The sequence below is a fragment of the Lissotriton vulgaris genome, chromosome 6 (genome assembly GCF_964263255.1).
Source record: "Lissotriton vulgaris chromosome 6, aLisVul1.2, whole genome shotgun sequence".
Lineage (NCBI taxonomy): Eukaryota > Metazoa > Chordata > Amphibia > Caudata > Salamandridae > Lissotriton > Lissotriton vulgaris.
In genome coordinates, this window is record NC_141694.1 from 500,562,389 (window position 1) to 500,581,703 (window position 19,315).

Here is a 19,315-nt window from a genome sequence, read left to right on the forward strand (position 1 = left end):
TGCAGACCGGGTACAAATGAGAGCACTGGGACTGCAGACCCATGTGTGTAATGAGAACACCAGGTAGGATACTGGTGTGTAAATGGTAGATAATCAGAACTGCCCCAGGGTAGATTAGTCTGGACCCATGTGGTCGCGAGACTATAAGGTATGAGTGTGGTGTAGGGCATGGATGTCCTTAGTAATCAGTGAGTATTCTTAGTATCCCTATAGATTTAGTGATGTTTCTGATAATATGAGCTTGTATATTGCGAGTTCCCCATTCTCAGGTAGGTACCCCGGTGCCTGGATAGATGGTCCTGAGGAGGGATGTGGTTACGTTTTGGCTGGGTTAGAGGGGCCCCTAGGGGCGGATCCCATCTAAGCAGAAAATCTGGCCATTACAACCAGGTAGTGGAGTCTGACTGGCAGTTTGCCATCGGGTCGGTGGTAGCTTCTGGACCTTTTTGTGAAATGTTCAGAAAAAGTTTCCAAGTATCCTGCTTCATAACACTGGAGAGAAAAAGAGTACACTCTAACACCAACCAATGTTCCAGGAACTTTTGGGCCCCATTTTGGGATTAGGACTAAATCTCTCAGAAGCCATCAGCATGGTCCAGGTCAAACTAGTTGGAACTGGTCATATGGGCTCAGCAGAGATTTAGGCATCTTGAAGCTTTGTTGGTCCTGCTGCTGAACAAGAGGCTATGCTGCTAGCCATTGAAGCCCACTCTTCTGTCCTGTATCCAAGTGGAGAGCAGGGCCAATCCTTGGGCCACAAGATAAACAGCAGCTGTAGTCCTTCATCTGTTTTTCTGCAGTTCTGGAGATGTTCTGAAGAGGGAACTGAGGAAGCTACTCTTATACCTAGTGCCAGCCTGTTGGTGAGAGAATTTCATTGCCACTCCCAAACCAATGGGGTAAAAGTTCCCTGGGGTGACCTCACCCTCATTTACATAACTTGCTTTGCGTTTTACTTAACAGCTATCCTACAGCGCACCCTCTACCTAAAATGAATATGGCAGAACGTTTCTTCCTTTGTGCAGAGCTCTGGCCACACTTCTGAGGTGTGTTTTAGAGAAGTCTAACCCCCCCTCCCCTGCAAACCTGTTCTGTACTGGAATAGGCCCCCGCCCCCATGGAGCACACAACTCCTATCTCTCACTGAATGCCCTTTTGTTCCCTTTCATGGGAGTCATTTGCATCTCCCAACAGGTTGCCAGGTGACAATTGTGGATTAACTCTGAATAGGCTACCAGAGGCTTTATGCAGGAAAATGCCAACTTTCTAAAAGTGGAATTTTCAGAATAGCAACTTAAAATCTGACTTAACTATTTGATTGGATTCTAGATTACTGATAATTTGTGTCCTTAAATCATGGTTCTACCTATTCCCAAACTGAAGTTATGCATTATAATATAACTAGTGTTGTTCTATGGGAAAGCCAGCCTTAGCAAATCAAAAAAGGACTTTGGAAATTTTTGACTGCCAGGACATGTAAACATGTACACTTGTCCTGCTTTTTAAATACCATGCACCCTGCCCTGTGGCTTATATGAGGGGTGATATGCAAGTATTACAAAAGACAGTATAGACCTGCCAAAATATGTCTTTTGCCAGGTATAATATGCAGTTTTGAAAATTGCCTGCAGGGGCAGGACTGAAGAAAAGCTTTACCTTGTTACATTAGTGGTGGCACGATAGATGCTGTAGTTCACTAGTCACATTTAACTTACATGCCCTGGTTACCATATTCTAGGGATTTATAGTCCAGTTAAATGCAGCAATTAGTATTCTAACCAATTCAACATGTTGTTAGTGGTCAGAGCACATGCACAGGGGCCTTGTTAGCAGGGTCCCAGTGTACAGTATGTAAAAAACAAAAGTATTATTTCACACACATATGGGTGATCTTGCAAAAAGAGGCATTTTCTTAGGTCATTTCAAATCATGAGAAATAGACTTCCTCAAGGTACACATCTTCCAACGTCACAAAGCAAGAACAGAGGGAAACCTTGGTTTGTTTTACCTTCAGAGGGGAATGTGACCCATAACAATATGTTTTTTATTGCATATGCAGATTTATTTGAAGTAACCCTTTTCGCCCAGGTTACATCTACCTTCACTGATAAGAACAAGAGTGGTAGGTTAAATGGACAGATGGTATGGCAGTCCTATGCCAATTATGTGACTGCAAAACAAACATGCAAAACAGTTTCTGGTTCATTTGGGATCCTACATCAGGCATGTTATAATGCACATCAGATGAGGCACAGATGTAGTCCTGGAATACTCTCTACAGGTCTTCAATCTGCTTGAAGATACAAATGCTCTTAGTTTGGTGCTCTGAGCTACAAAGTGCATGAGCAGCTCACTTCCTCCAAGAGACATCATGCAGCTCTTAATCTGCTGGGTATTGCTGTGGATCTTCATGACTTGAGTTTCCTTCTCTGAATGTGGCAGTAAAGCACCTCATTTTTTAAAGTACCAGCCACATGGCTTCAGTTCATTGCATCCATCTGCTGCCATCAGTATTTAGCATGAGCACATCATAAAATCCAGGTCTGATGTCACTGACCCAGAGCTGCCTGTACCCTCAAGCTGTGAGACATCCACACATTTGAAGGGATCTGTTAAACAGAAATCGATAGGTAAACTCTGCCGCAACTTTTGATACTGCTGTAGGATCCCGTTTCTATCCTTTATAAATACCATCTTCTATGATCTTCACCTGGACAGGCACAGAGTCTACCCTGGTAGAGTTGCTGTTTCTTTGACAGTTCTTCTACGAGGGTGGCTGCAGGAAATACACTTTTTCAGGCTGAAGCCGTCATGGATTGTGCATTACTCTGTCAGCACAATTAAACATTCCAAAGATGCTAATCTGGAGCAAAACAGTCCCAAATTATATTTTAAAGGTGCTAAAATAGTATACAGCATGATAAGCAGTGTTCACAGAAAGTACATTTTTAAAAGTACATCCAGTGTACATTGTACTAGTGTGCGAACTTGGATGTGTTCAGAAATCACTGTGCAAATAAATATATAAATAAATGTTTAATGAAGTAGGTGTTATGGAAATTACACCAATAACATAATCTGCATTTAATGTCAGACAAAACCATAGGTTGTTGATAACACCTACCATGTGCTTCCAGAAAGGTCCCAGGCTCCAAATGCACTGAAAGAACCATCATCTCTTTGGAAGAGAAGCTCTCTTTGGTAACCTAATTAGAGAAAACAAGCAGGTAAAATTTCTAACCTCCATGGAATATAATGTTTGACTGGAAGGCATTATAATAAACAAGAGAGAACATGTTTCTTTTTAACGCATTTATAGTACTCTTATTTCAACCATTTTAGAACTGTCCTAAGCTTCCAGAAACTTGGAGAGTAAGAAAGTTTGTAAGAGAATTGAGCCTTTTTTGCTTACTTAAAATTAGACTACCTGTTTATTCGAATGGGCGTTCGTATGGCACAAACCTAATGAGAGACCAACACATCAACGAACAATGGCAAGAGACCAGAGATCCAATGTAAGATCATTTACAAGAGGCAAATGCTTGTGGGGGGTGATTCCTATAATGCAGAAACATAGTGAACTCTGAAGTGTTGAGTAAAGAGCTCTTTCTGAATTACAAGAGGGTTCAAGTTCAAGTTCAAGTTCGGGCATTTATATAGCGCACTACTCACCCAGAGGGTTTCAAGGCGCTTGGGAAGGGGTTCGTTATTTTTCGAACAGCCAGGTTTTAAGTTCTTTTCTGAAGGAGATGTGGTTTTGAGTAAGGCGGAGGCGAGTGGGGAGTGAGTTCCAGGTCTTGGCCGCCAGGAAGGAGAAGGATCTTCCCCCCATGGTGGATTTTCAGATGCGCGGGACTGCGGCGAGGGCTTGATTGGACGATCTTAGTTGGCGGGTGGGTTTGTAGAAGGACAGTCGAGTGTTGAGGCATTTGGGTCCTAGATTGTAGAGGGCCTTGTGTGCGTGGGTGAGGAGACAGAATGTAATTCTTTTGTTGACGGGAAGCCAGTGGAGGTCTTTTAGGTGTCCGGTGATGTGATCTTGGCGGGGGATGTCCAATATGAGTCTTGCTGATGCGTTTTGGATGCGTTGGAGTTTTTTCTGTAATTTTGCTGTGATTCTGGCGTATAGTGTGTTACCATAATCCAGTCGACTTGTGACCAGTGCGTGGGTGACAGTCTTTCTTGTCTCGAGGGGGATCCAGCGGAAGATTTTTTGAGAGTGCAAAGTACGTTGAAGCAGGAGGATGAGACTGCGTTGACTTGTCTGGACATCGAGAGAGAGGAGTCTAGGATGAATCCAAGGTTACGTGCATGGTCTGTGGGTGTGGGTGCTGTGCCCAAAGCGGAAGGCCACCAGGAGTCGTCCCAGGCAGAGGGGGAAGATCCTAGGATGAGCACCTCCGCTTTGTCTGAGTTGAGTTTTAGGCGGCTGTGTTTCATCCATTCGGCTACTTCTTTCATGCCTTCGTGAAGATTGGTTTTGGCGGTTTTGGGAACTTTGGTGAGGGAAAGGATTAATTGGGTGTCGTCGGCGTAAGAGATGATGTTGAGGTTGTGTTGGCGCCCGATGGATGCGAGTGGGCTCATGTAGACGTTGAAGAGGGTGGGACTGAGTGATGATCCTTGTGGTACTCCACAGATGACTTCAGTGGCCTTTCAGTTGAATGGGGGAAGTCGGACTCTCTGAGTTCTCCCAGCTAGGAACGAGGTGATCCAGTCCAAGGCTTTTCCTTGTATGCCGATGTTGCTGAGGCGTTGTATAAGGGTGCTGTGGCAGACTGTGTCAAAAGCGGCGGAGAGGTTAAGTAGAATGAGGGCCACTGTTTCTTCGTTGTCCAGTAGTGTTCTGATGTCGTCTGTTGCGACAATGAGGGCGGTTTCGGTGCTGTGTTTGGCTCGAAATCCGAACTGAGAGGGGTCGAGGGAGTTGTTGGATTCAAGGAATGCGGCAAGCTGGCTGTTGACGGCTTTCTCAATGACTTTGGCCGGGAATGGGAGGAGGGATATGGGTCGGTAGTTTTTAAGTTCAGAGGGGTCTGCTGTGGGTTTCTTTAAAAGGGCGCTGAGTTCGGCGTGTTTCCAGCTTTCTGGGAAGGTGGCAGAGTTGAACGAGCAGTTGAAGACATCACGGAGATGGGGTGCGATGATGGAGTCAGCTTTGTTGAAGATGTGGTGGGGGCAGGGGTCGGTTGGCGAGCCAGAGTGCATTGAGTTCATTAGGCGGATGGTGTCTTCAGTGGTGATTGGGTTCCAGGCGCTGAGGTTGTTAGTTGGTGGAGTAGGATCTGAGGGGGGTGGGGAGGGTTGGTCGCTGGGAGTATTCTCGAAGCTGTTGTGGATGTCGGCAATTTTGTTGTAGAAGAAGGAGGATAACACATCGCAGAGGTCTTGGGAGGACTTGGATATGGTTTCGGATCCTCTGAGTATAAATTAAGATATAAAAAAAATCAGAAGAGGGAGGTAGAAGCATTTTGCTTGAGAAGCACTCTGCTTCCAATACATAACATGGGGGTAATCACAAGGCGTGCACCCACACCATTCTCTGTTGATTAGAGTCTCTTCATTAAATTACAGTGATCCCTCTGTGACCACTTTCCAAAGTGTTATGTTTTCATCACTGGCGTACTTGCGGTCAGTTGCATCATCAGTCCTTTTCTCGACCAGGAGGTTGAGTCTCTGCCCTGAGATACATGATGGGATCTGTGCAAGGCAAGTTAATTAAAGTTGCTTACTGTCCCCTGGAGATAGTACTTTTAATTGTCAACAGAAACATAAAAAGGGGAGCAGTTGCAAGGATAAAAATTAGAGGTATGTGAAATGGACCATTAGGTCGTCCTACACATTCTTTAATTGATCAAAAATAAGGGGTGGGCATGTTCAGCCAACTTGCGACCACAAAGGTCGGCAGCTTTCTTCAGGACCAAAACATCTCTCAGTTCCCAACTATCCCTAGAGAAACAAATTGTCCCCCTGGTGCTCGGCATTTTAGTGCTTTTTGCAGATTCATCTGGGGTTATTTCATGGTGTTCCCTTGTCAGCCATTGGTGCGCTGTTAATTTGTATGTTGTCCCTACTCCGCCATCTAGAGTAGGACTCGGATGTGTCCAAGTTGTTTTTCTTCAAAGAAGTTTTTCGAGTCGCAAGGTATTGTGACTTCTCCTCTTGTTGAAAATACGCAAGGTCATCAACTCCATTGTTATATTGTTTTCCCGCACGGCAGGTAAGGTGGAGCAAAGCGATTTATAGAAAGAGATGTCCAAGCAAGAGAGAGTTTTAGGTAATTAGCATTTACTGAACAGCCACAGGCATCCAGGGAGATGGGTGACCTCATGAGAATCTACAGCATTACAAGCCATAAACAGATGCTTACAGGGTAAGTAACATTTTCTGTTCGGGGCATGTGTGGCTATAGATACACTTGCTGTGCATAGACTGTAAAGCAGTTCTCCCCACAAATGCGATTGCTAGCCTGTGGGTGTTGCAGAGAATTGAAGCATCTTACAGGGTACTGCATGGACAATGTTGGCTTGTTGACCGGACAACACATCCACACAGTAGTGTTTTTTGAAGATGTGGCTCATGTAACTGGCATACAAATGTTAGTTATGGGAATCTTTCCCAGGAAGACCATAGAGGCCCCCTTCTTTCATGAAGAGTGGGCTCTTAGAGGATTAGACAAAGCTGTTTTGGCTTTTGCGTAGCATGCTTGGATACATTTGACTATCCATCTGGCTATGACTGATTTAGATAGAGCCTTCCCTTTATGGAGTTCGGATAAAGCAACAAAGAGTTGCTGCATCTTTCTAAAAGATTTTGTTCTGTCTATTAAGTACATGAGGGCTTGTTTTCTATCTACAGTACGGAGACCCCATTGCACAACTGAGTCAGGTTGAGGAAAGAAAATGGAAGATCAATGGACTGATTCGATTAAAACAAGGAGACCACTTTTGGATGGAATTTAGGGTTGGTGTGGCAGACAACCCTATCGCTGTGTTCTTGAAAGAAAGGTGCTTCCAGTGTTAATGCCTGGAGCTCATTAACAAGCCAGAGTGAAGTGATGGCAACAAGAAAAGCCACCTTCCAGGAGAGATATTGGAGAGGGCAGGAGTGGAGGGGCTTAAAAGGTGGGCCCATAATTCTTGTGAGAACAGTGTTGAGAATCCACGTTGGTGCCGGGGGACCCGAGGTGGGATCTATCTCTTGAGGCGTTCCATGAAAGCCTTAATGACTGGTATTCTGAAGAGGGAGATGTGTTGCCTGTTCTGAAGATCTGCAGGCACTGCTGCTACGTGAATATTAATTGAAGTGAAGGCTAGACCATACATCTGCAGGTGATGCAGATAACAGACTATATCCTGGACCCTGGGTGTTAAAGTGTTGATTTGTTTGGAATGACAATAATGGACAAAATAATAATTCCATTTGTTAAGTGCCTGGTTACACCCAACGATGTGTCCCCATGCTAGGATAAATACCCCCAAAGGAGTAGAAAGGAAAGTCTTTACCTAGACTAAAGGGAAATGGGATGATGAGAAAGACATACAGATAATCCTAAACTAGGGATAAAATAGTCAGGTTTTTAGTCCTTTGCAAAACATGCTTTGAATAGTGTCAGTGGTAAAGTGTTTCACTTTTTGGCTGACCGATAGCCAAAAGATCGATCTCCCATCCTGGCTCTTTGGATTTTGAGAACCCTGACCAGGTGGGCTCCCACAGATCTAAGATTGCGGGCAGGAGTGTAAAAGGTTATCATCGAGCGGAGGTTACTAGGGTATCTATATTCTACAGAATTCTGTGACAACAGCACATAGCTTTGTGGATAATCCTCTTTTCCACTGGCACCACTGAAGAGTAGACAGAGCTGTAGTAGTGGATTTTCTTCTACGAAGGTTCAGAACCAATCGTGCAGCAGCATTTTGAATATGTTGCAGATTACTGAGGCTTTTTTTGGAGACTCCTACTTGGAGAATGTTACCATAGTCTATCTGAGATGTGACTAGAGCGTGCACAGGTGTTTTTCTGGCCGCAATAGGTAGTAGATCTAAGAGTTATCTTTAAGAGTCCAGAAAGCATTTTCTGGCCACCTCCCTGATTTGACTCTCAAATGAGAGTCTGATATCAAACCATACTCCCAGATTTTATGTTTCCTCCTTATGGGCAGGAGTTTGCCCCAGGCTGATGACCAAATTGAAGGTGTTTTCCCAACTAGCATTACTTCGGTTTTATTGCCGTCAAGTTTAGGGAAATTGTTGGACATCCATGAGGCGAGCTCCCCTAGACAAGTGGAGAACTGATTAGCTACTGTCTCTGTGTTCTGAGATAGAGTGACAATAAGTTGTTTGTCATCTGCTTATGATACAATGGTTACATTGTATTTTTCTACAATTTCTGCAAACAGGCCAATATAAAGATTGAATAAAGTGGGGCTCAGTATAGAGCTCTGAGGGATCCCCTGCCTGAGAGGGATGCTTTTTAATGTATGCGGGTGCTAAGCGACTTGAAAGCTGCAAGTTAGGAGGAAAGAGGTCAACCAACGAAGATCTGGGCCCCTAACCTCACAAAACCTTAGTCTTTAAAGAAGTATGTATTCTGATATGATGTTGGATGCCATGCTTAAGTCCAACAGGACCAGTGTTGCAGTATATCCAATGTGGTGTGTGGTAAAAGGACCCAAAAGAAGAGGGTTTTAGCAGGTCGCTCATGACCTTCACCATCTCTTTAACTTTATTTATCTTTTACAGCATTTAGTCAACCTGAGGCTCGAACAGTTGTTGTCTTTCGAACAGCATGTTACGTAAGCATTGCTGGTCGCCTTGCTTAAAGTGGAGATAGGCAGCCAAGTGTTCCTATGGAGGCGCAAACTTGAATTGACACCTCTGGTGGCAGTATCAGCGACGTCAAAGGCACACTGAATGTTTGTGTTAGAGATAAGGCTGCCCTCAAATATTATGGCATGCCCTCCTTTTTGTGATCATCTGGGAAGTATTGGAGGAATCCTGCCATTTCATGCCAGTTGGCGTGGTCATAATGCAAGAGCAAACCAATGAGATTGGCGATACGCCAATGATTAGCTGCCTGCTCTGCAACTCTTTTGCACACAGCATCAATTCATTTACTCTCCTTACCCAGTGGAGGGCTGTCACTGGTGCCCTGAGAGTTGCCAGCATCCAAGCGGTGTGTACCCAAATGTATATGGGGTACATTTTATCTTCCTGAGGAGTGATAACCCTAGCTTTGACTGGGTCCTGGAAGTTGTCAGGAGCTGTGCGTAGCATGCCCTTGAGCAAAGGCAGATATTGGGTAGAGTGGTGGCTGTTTGAGAGGATCTCAAAAAGGGAGTCCTCTTCTATGGGGTCGACATGCATATCAACCTTGTGGCTCCCTGGTTACCAACTCCTGTTGATTTTGAGTCATTATGAGGGAACAGGTGGGCTGGGTACAAGTTAGGATGAGTGTCTCCTGGAATTTCCACATCCTTTAAATCCGAGGCATCTTCATGTGGGGTGTATCTTGAGTATCCCCCTGCATTCCTCTAAAATGTATATGAGAGGTGGTCGGATGGTGAGTCAGGCGGGGACAGAGAACACTGTGATCTAGGTGGAGAAGGGGTGACTGAATGTCCGGCATAGGGCTGGTAGCATTGTCTGCCTTTTTTCTGTGTTTTGCTGGAATAGCGACATTGAGGACTTCTTCAAAGCTGAGCTGGAATTTGAGGGGCTTGTGGAGCATTCACTGGTGGGCAGGTGAGGATCCAGCCTGTGTGTGCATGTAACAAGAGATGCTGAAGCTGAATGTTGATTTCGTCCTGTTGATTTTGCAGGATCGGTTTTACTGTAGTTGGCGCAGAGGGCTTCAGAGCCAACACCGGAGTCTTTGGGGCTGGTGCCGATTTCAGCTGTGATTTCAAGAGTTTTTGCTCCAATGGCCGGACCAGCACCATTGCTGCAACAGGTTATGCAGACTTCGGTGGTCTTCCGCGTCAAGCCAAGGCCATCCATTGCCTCCAATGGGGAGGTTCGGTGCCGACTGTGGCCCAAAGGTAGTGGTAGCAGAGAAGAAGAGCTCTGGACGTCCCTTTGCTGAAGACTGCTTAAGAAGTGAGCAGTGTCGAGGGGATGGGGAAGGGCTGTCTCCCTAAGAACCACTTGTGCCAGAGGAATGTCCTCAATCTCCAACTCGGAGCCGGATCTGGGGTCGGGCGAAAATACCTCCTCATCAACTGCAAATGGCTGCACATGTTGTACCCCCTTAGGGTTCTGGATGTCAAAGAGGTCTGGGGTGTCTTTTCCACTCCGCTCTGAGGTACGGAATGGAGCAATTATCATCATTTCGCATATTAAGTGTTACAGCTTGTCAGAATTTAGAAGGCATTTCCTCCTCACCCCTAGGTTGTCCTAGTCCTTCCATCATGAGTCAGGCCGCATCCTATAGAAAAACACCTCTGTGCCTACCTAAATGGAGAACAAAATATAACTAATGCTTCTCCAGGTGAGCCTATAAAGAACCACATGTACCCTGTGTTGTCTCGCTCCTTTGTGAGATAGACACCATGTGCTTCCTACTGATAGGTAGGAGTTTCTAATTATGTTGCAAGAAATGTTTAGGCTTTTCTGATTGATATTTCTTTCTACCATAATTTATGTTGCTATTTGTGTTGGCTTCCGGGACCCCTCGTGGGCTTGCACCCTGTTTTGAGTGTCCAGCCTTGAAGATACCTTTGCTGGAATACAGGTTGGTGCCTTCCTCCTTCTTTCTGTCTGGGATGAGAGCGAAGAGTGGGCCACCCACTGAACTCTCCACCGGGCTTGCAACTTGTAGCATATTGACCTGTTTTCCTGTATCATACGTATGTGCTATTTCTATATTTCAAACTTAGCTGAATAGCAGTGAAGCAGTGAACAGGGTCGAAGGGGATGATACATCCAACATCCAAAATAACCTGGAAACTACAGTGTATAAGAGGGAGTAGCAGCACTCATTCTTTTGAAACCAACACCACGCATAATGAATTCCTAATGAACAAACTAATTATATGGGTATCACAGGACATATCATTGACAGCAGCTCTTCGAGAAACATCGCTATTACCTCCTCACTCCATCATCAATCTCCCTCCAAACCGTAAAGCACTTGGAGTAGAGTTTTTCAAAGATCAGTCATTACACTGCTTTTCTCCAACGTTTGAATAAAACTTCTCTCAAGACTCATCAATTCTTTTAACCTCACATGCTACAATTATGCTAACAATATCTAGATATTCCTTAAATGGGATAAAGGAAACAACCTCTGGCATTTCGAAATTATAGGACTACCCCAAAGTCACAGACTAAGGATGATAGAGGGGTTGACTCAAACAAAGCCTCAAAAACAGAAATCCTGAAATGTGGGTAAAGGAAAAGTACGACCCATTAAGTGGACTGAAAACTGGGAATGCCAGCAAAAAACTGCTCTGAGGTACGGAATGGAGCAATTATCATCATTTCACCCCTATCCAAGATCCCACAAGTCTAAAGAAATTCAAATAGAAATGAAAGATGTAACATTTGACATGATATATTTGCACACTGATTCGGAGTTGCTTGTAATTTTCTGATCCCTGCACAAACCATTGTTTGCATAAGGATCAGAATTCCAAGTTGGGTAAAAATTAACACAACCAGTAATTACTAAGTGTGTTTAATACCTCGCACTTCGTTACAATTCCGCAGGTCGAACCTGCTAAAATTTCTCAAGGTACAAAAGTGAACAGTATTTACAATACCATGTTGATTTTGATGCATATCAGGCGTGATGAATAACACCTATACTCAGAATCCAGGACTTGTGGACAGGGCCTGCCTGGGCTCTTAAGAACGGTTCCACTTTATACAGCAGAGGCTGCTTCACTATGGCGGAGGAGATTCATCCCCCTCCCTCCATCAGAAGCCACAAAACTTGAAAAATAAAATGATAACACAGGTTTATTGTCCTTTTATTTATAGTGAAGTCAAGTCAAAAATTTATATAGCGCACTACTCACCCAGAGGATCTCTAGGCGCTTGAGGGAGGGGGGTTCGCTACTTATCAAATATCCAAGTTTTGAGTTGTTTTCTGAAGGAGAGGTGGTTCTGTGTGAGGCGGAGGTGGGTGGGGAGCGAATTCCAGGTCTTGGCCGCTAAATAGGAGAATGATCTTCCTCCCATGGTGGCTTTTCGGATGCGTGGAATCGCGGCGAGGGCTTGATTGGACGATCGTAGTTGGCGGGTGGGGGTGTAAAAGGTCAGGCGCGTGTTGAGGTATCTGGGTCCTAGGTCATAGAGGGCCTTCTGTGCGTGGGTGACGAGATGGAACGTTATTCTCTTGTTGACGGGGAGCCAGTGAAGGTCTCTCAGGTGACCGGATATGTGATTGTGGCGGGGTATGTCTAGGATGATTCGGGCAGAGGCGTTTTGAATGCGTTGGGAGTTTTTTTCTGTAATTTGGCTGTGGTTCCGGCGTAGAGGGTGTTTCCGTAGTCCAGTCGGCTTGTGACGAGTGCTTGGGTGACCGTCTTTCTTGTTTCGGTGGGGATCCATCTGAAGTTCTTTCGGAGCATGCGTAAGATGTTAAAGCATGATGATGAGATGACGTTGACTTGTCTGGTCATCGAGAGAGAGAAGTCTAGGATGAATCCCATTTTGCGAGCATTGTCCGTTGGTTTGGGTGCGCTGCCCAGGGCCGGCGGCCACCATGAGTCGTCCCATGTAGAGGGGGATGATCCTAGGATGAGGACTTCCGTCTTGTCTGAATTCAGTTTTAAACGGCTGTTCTTCATCCACTCGGCTACGTCTTTCATCCCTTTGTGTAAGCTGGTTTTGGCGGTGTTTGGGTCTTTGGTGAGGGAGAGGATCAGCTGTGTGTCGTCAGCGTATGAGATGATGTTGAGGTTGTGTTGGCGTGCAATGGCCGTGAGGGGGCTCATGTAGACGTTGAAGAGGGTGGGGCTGAGTGATGATCCTTGTGGTACGCCGCAGATGACTTCGGTGGCCTCTGATCTGAAAGGGGGGAGGCGGACTCTCTGGGTTCTTCCGGCGAGGAACGAGATGATCCAATCCAATGCTTTTCCTTGTATCCCGACGTTGCTGAGGCGTTGTACAAGGGTGCTATGACAGACTGTGTCAAACGCTGCGGAGAGGTCCAGGAGGATGAGGGCAACTGTTCCCCCGTTGTCGAATAGTGTTCGGATGTCGTCTATTGCTGCAATGAGGGCGGTCTCGGTGCTATGTTTGGCTCGCAAGCCGGACTGTGAGGGGTCGAGAGAGCCGTTAGATTCGAGGAAGGCAGCGAGCTGACTGTTGATGGTTTTCTCTATGGCTTTGGCAGGGAATGGGTGGAGCGAGATGGGGCGGTAGTTCTTAAGTTCAGTGGGGTCTGCTGTAGGTTTTTTCAGGAGGCCGCTGAGTTCGGCATATTTCCAGCTTTCCAGGAAGGTAGCGGTGTTTAGGGAGCAGTTGATGATATCTCGGAGTTCGGGTGCGATGATGGAGTCGGCCTTGTTGAATATGCGGTGGGGGCATGGGTCGGTTGGCGATCCGGAGTGGATGGAGTTCATCAAGCGGATGGTGTCTTCGGTGTTGATCGGGTTCCAGGCGCTGAGGGTGGTGGTGGGGGGCTTCAGTTTGGAGGTAAGGGGAGTGGGCTGGTCGGCGAAACTGTTATGTATGTCAGTGATTTTGCTGTGGAAGAACAATGCTAGAGAGTCGCAGCGGTCTTGAGAGGGAGTGATGTCGTTGGTGCTGGTGCTGGGATTGGTAAGCTCTTTGACGATGTTGAAGAGTTCCTTGCTGTTGTGGGCGTTGTTGTCGAGTTGATCCTTTAATGCTGATTTCTTGGTGGATCGGATCAGCTGGTGGTGTTTGCGGGTGGCGTCTTTGAGGGCGGTCATGTTGTCTGTGGTTGGGTTTCTTCGCCAGGCTTTCTCGAGGGATCAGCAGTTCATTTTGGAGTTCTTGAGGTAGTCGTTGAACCAGGGGGCTTTTTTGCTTCCTGGCTTGTTGTGATGGCTTTTCAAGGGTGCTAATTCGTCAGCGCAGTGGGTGATCCATTGTGCGAGATTGATGGCTGCTTGATCTGGGTCGATGATCTGGCGGGAGGATTTTGGTTTAGCAATGTGGTGAGCTGGTCGTTGGTGATTTTGTTCTAGTTTCTGTGGGAGACTTGTTGTGGGTGGTGGTGGGTCGTGGTCTTTCTGAAGTTGAAGTGGATGCAGCTGTGGTCCGTCCAGTGGAGTTCTGTGGCGTGATTGAAGGAGACGTGCTTGCTGGAGGAGAAGATTGAGTCGAGCGTGTGTCCGGCGTAGTGGGTGGGGGTGTTTACCAGTTGTTTGAGTCCGAGATTGGCGAGGTTGTCCAGAAGGGTGGTGGTGTTGCTATCGTTGTCCATTTCCAGGTGGAAGTTGAGGTCTCCTAGGAGAATGTGGTCCTCGGAGGGGAGGGCATGTGGGCTGATAAAGTCAGCGATGTCTTCGCTGAATTGTGTGCGGGGTCCTGGGGGTCTGTAAATGAGGGTGCCTCTAAGTGTGGTCTTGGGGTCGGTGTGTATCTGGAAGTGAAGGTGTTCAGATGCTTTGAGGGTGTCGTCGGAGCTGGTCGAGATGCGGATGGTGTTCTTGTGGACAATGACGATGCCTCCTCCTGTTTGGTTGATGCAGTCTTTTCGGACGATCTTGTAACCGTCCGGGATGGCTATGGCGATGTCGGGCGCTGATGAGGCGTTCATCCAGGTTTCTGTAAGAAAGGCGACGTCCGGTGTTATGGTGTCGAGTAGGTTCCATAGTTCAATGGCGTGTCTGTGGACCGACCGGGTGTTGAGCAGGATGCACTTCAGGTGGTTGTTGTTTGAGCTCAGTTTGGCGTTTGTGGTTGTAGTGTTGGTCCTGATGCAGCAGAACTTGCAGGATAGGCAGGTGAAGGGTCCATGGGTACGTCCTGGGGCGGCTTGGTGGCAGTCGGGGAGTCGGCCGGTGTTGAGTGCAGAGAGGGTTGCAGCATCGTACGTTAGGCGGATGGAGAGATTTTTGCGGGGGCCAGGGGGTCTTGATGTAAATATATAATTTACTGTCGTAATTTCTATGCAGGTAAGTACTTAATCAATAATAACTCAATCGGAAAGAAAGAAGACAGAGTCAGTGGTGTTAGAGTTCTTAGGGGTTTTATTCCTTAAAAAGGAATGGTCAAGACCAGGATATCATGTTCTTCCCACCACAGGGGAGGAAGAAGGGATAGAGCAATGTTTTATTAACAATACATAGCTTATATACTTAATTTACATCATAGGAAATAATAGAGTAGGCGTAACAGCTGAGAGTAGACAAGATAACAGCATCCACGTGTTACTAGTGCGTAATCAGAAGGCGTGGACTAGGCGTAACTGAAGGTGTGTGCTAGAAACGTCACAGATAGGTGTCACAAAAGGGGTGGCACTAAGCAGAAAGTTGCAATGTCAGCAGAAATCAGAGGCTTGGATGCGCGCGCAGCTGCATGACGTGTGATTGACGTGGAACTGGAGGGTGCAGGGGGCTTGACATTTGCACTGACGGAAAGAGACAGAAGTCTGGCATGTCAGATCAACTTGTGCTTCTATCATATCTGATATCTGGTGTTTTAGGAACTGAGCTATCCGGGCGGAGAGGTCTCTGGGGCAGAAGCTATTCTATACTGACTGTGAGTGCGTGTATAAGCGCCTGAGTGTCTGCATGAGAAGCGTGGGGGCATGGGCCTTCCATGGGAGCATGGTAACAGAGGCTATGAATTACTTGCACGGAGACAGGCCGGCCCTTTGGCTCTGCAGCTGGGGAATGTTTACTGAAGCTAGTAGGCAGGAATGTATTTTCGAGGAGCGAAACAGATAACTCGAAGGTTGAGGTCAGTCTTGGCAGGCAGCAGGCTGAGCTAAGCGCGGTGGACCGCGCTAGAAGTAAGTCAGAGTTCACGGGTACAGAGGCAGCCTGGGCTGAGGCTTTTCAGAGTCAGGAGGAAGAAAAAGGCTCGATGGCAGAGATTCTGGGCCTACTTTGCCAGAGCTGAAAAACATGTAGAGTACACTACAGAAAGACATTGGCATAGTATACTTAGGAACGGACTATCCAACCCATTCAGGGTGGGTCTGAAAGAGGACATGTTAACGTTGGACGCAAATGTATTTGCGTCTTCATAGCTGGCACAGGAGGGAAGTTACATGCACTTTAACTCGTACACGGAGACGGTGGGGTACACGCTAGGGAACACAACTTGACCAAAATTTATATTTCCTCATTCCCTCCTTGTTCCCTACGGACCCTTCATGATATATCGATCATCATAAATTGATCAGCTTGTTCTTGTAACATAATTTGTTCGTCTCTCTTCCGTTGTCTGTTTGAGAGAAAACTGGAATGTTCAATGCATGAAGTGGCACATAGTCCACATATCGCCGGCCCACACTGCAGGCACAGGCAGCAGCTGAATACTATGACAAGGCCAAAACCTAGGAAGGATAGGATCTTCCATCCCCAAGCGGTTAACGTTGTCCAGAACCAACCGGACCAAGTCCAGGTGCCTGGATTCTGATGTATCTGATTTGCAATTTTATGCAGACGTGTAATAGCTTGATATACAGATGGCGCGTTTTGTGGAATGAAAACATAGCAACTTGACCCGATGACCTTACAGGCTCCACCTCTATCTGCCAAGATGACATCAATAACAAGACGATTCTGAAGGACAACAACCCGCATGGCAGATTGCTCCTCTGTTAGGTTACCTAAGGCGGAGGCAGTTTCACGTACTACAGCTTCAAGGGTTCTAGTTAATCTACGTATTAATTTACTGTTTTGGACGGGACCTAAAAAGAAAAAGAATCCTTTATTAAAATCGGTGTATTGTTCCCATGCCGTTTCTGTATAGTCGACAAGCGGGAGATCTCTTCGGAGTCTATTCTTTACTAGATTTGTGTTTCTGTGGTAATCAGGGGGTGCTAGAAAAACAGGTGGCAGAAGGAATGCAATATAACAGGTACCATCCCAATCTGGAGGCAGACGTATGTATGCGGTGTGACCACAAACAAAATAAGAATGACGGGTAACTTTAAAGGATGATTTACCATGATCACTGAATTCGACCACAGTAGTACATTTACTATGACCTAAGTGTACTGAACCTTTCTTTCTGACACATAATTCACCAGTGACTGGTAGTACTGGCATAGCGGGCAGGACTGGTACAGCTTCGGATTCAACAGTAAGAATCATAAGGTTAATTGTGTAATTACTCAATCCATATACTTCATTTTCTAGATCAGTTCCTTTTCTAATAGGGAGTCCCTCCTTATCAGGGTAACAGACGTTGAGCAGGACTAAGTTCAGGTTTCCCCAAACCCAGTTCCCGTCGAGGACAGCAATATCAGAATCTAAGGAATTAATTATTTTGAACCATGCACCACAGGAGCCGTTGTGAGTGAACGGGTACGGAAAGAGGGGCAGAGCTCCCTTGTAATTCTGGTAGGGAGGGAGTCGGCCACATATCCAGCAGTTTGTAGCGTTATTAGTCTGATGGGAGTGGTGTAACATACTAATGAATGTGTTGTTGCGCAGCGCAAGTCTGTAAGAAAGTTCATGTGGAGGTAACTCGCTAAAAGAGTGTTCAGCAGAAACGTTGTAAGCAGATTGTTCACGCTTGAAAATAGGGCAATAGATTGGAAGAAGTGTACTTGCAACGATGATCAGGATACTTAGAAAAAACATGATTAACAATGTCACTATACAGTGACTACGCAGTGATTTACAGTATGTACGTTTCTTAAATTCTCTCTCTCTCTCTCTATCTCGATCTAGGGGATACATGTCAGAAACTATTTAACCGATTCACCTAGGGGAGGACTTAAACAATTAAACTGTCTGACTTGCTAGATCGAAGCTTGAGTCTGTACTCCTCTTGGGGAGTTTTCTCTCGTTCGGAAACTTCAAAGTCACTGGGCTCGATACAGTCTTTGGAAGGGGTGGACGAGCCTGGGTCGGATTTCAGTCCATTGCATAATTTAACATGGCTCATGTGGATCCACCCCTTTCAGCCCTCAACTTTCACCGCTGTCCTTGTAGTAAGTAGAACGGTCTTCGGCGATTTCCAGCGGGGTTCCAGCGGACTTTTCCTGTCGAAGTTCCTTATGAGAATCAGGTCACCTGGACGGACATCATGCGGCTTTACATCAGTGTTGTCAGGGAAGGCTGCGGCAACCTGTGAACGACATGATTGGAGTGCAGACATCAAGGAGGCAAGGTAATCCGTCAACATATTGCAATCAACATCAGTAATTTTCTTAGGAATGGGCGTCCCCCACATATTCGGTGGTCTACCAAAAACCACTTCGTACGGGGATAGTCCCGATCTCGAATGGGCAACCATTCTCATATAGAACAGTGCCACTGGCAGGGCGACTATCCAGTCGACCCCTTTCTCTTGACATATTTTAGCAAGACGTGTCTTTAATGTCTGATTATGCCTTTCTACAAGGCCTGCGGCTTCGGGATGTCGGACACAATGGAATTTCCATTGATATCCTAGCAGCAAGGAAACCTGCTTCATTAATTCGGATGAGAATGGCTGACCGTTATCTGAGTACACGACACGAGGCATGCCGTACCGTGGGAAGAATTCATGAACCAACTGCTTGGCAGTGGTCGGAGCAGTGTAATCTGGGACTGGGTAGGCTTCGGTCCAACGGGACAGTGCACAAACAACTACGAGGACATATTTAAATCCTCGACAACGGTCCATCTGGATATAATCCATCTGGAGGACTTCAAAAGGATGATCGGGAGGATGAAATCCACCTTGCTCTACAGGGACGCTTTTACCTGGATTGAACTGACAACAGATCATGCAAGTACGCACTTTCTGTTTTGCTGCTGCTCGTAAGTGTTTATTGCTCCAGAGATTCTGTAAACTGTCTAACATTGCTTTTTCTCCTAGATGTGCTGGACTATGTGCTGTATTAATTATGACTTTAATCATAGAGTCAGGGAGAAACCATGTAGATTTTCCCTTCGTCATCCAACCTTGATCTGTCTGGATCCCTCCTACTTCAATCCATTTCTTTATTTCATCTGGGGTAGCATGTGTCTGAATATCGATAACATCTAGTGCGGGATCCCTAACGGTCATACAATTTGTCGGTCCTATTGTCTTTGTTGTGTCAGCTGTCTGAGTGTGAGTCAATGCTGTATGTTTTGCTGTCTGGTCTGCCAGGTCGTTACCCTGGGAAACAGAATCTGTAACTTTAGTATGTGCCTTACACTTCATGACTGATATGCCTGAGGGCAGAT

The 19,315-nt window shown here is 46.1% G+C and overlaps 1 protein-coding gene across 1 annotated transcript in view; it reads right to left on the minus strand.

Annotated features, from left to right (window-relative positions):
• LOC147707491 (CD109 antigen-like) overlaps positions 1-19,315 on the minus strand; it is an 871,995-nt gene that overhangs the window by 226,578 nt on the left and 626,102 nt on the right. The window contains exon 24 of the mRNA XM_086926508.1: positions 3,125-3,206. Within this exon, the coding sequence (XP_086782634.1) occupies positions 3,125-3,206 (82 nt within the window). The remainder of the gene's footprint in view (positions 1-3,124; positions 3,207-19,315) is intronic.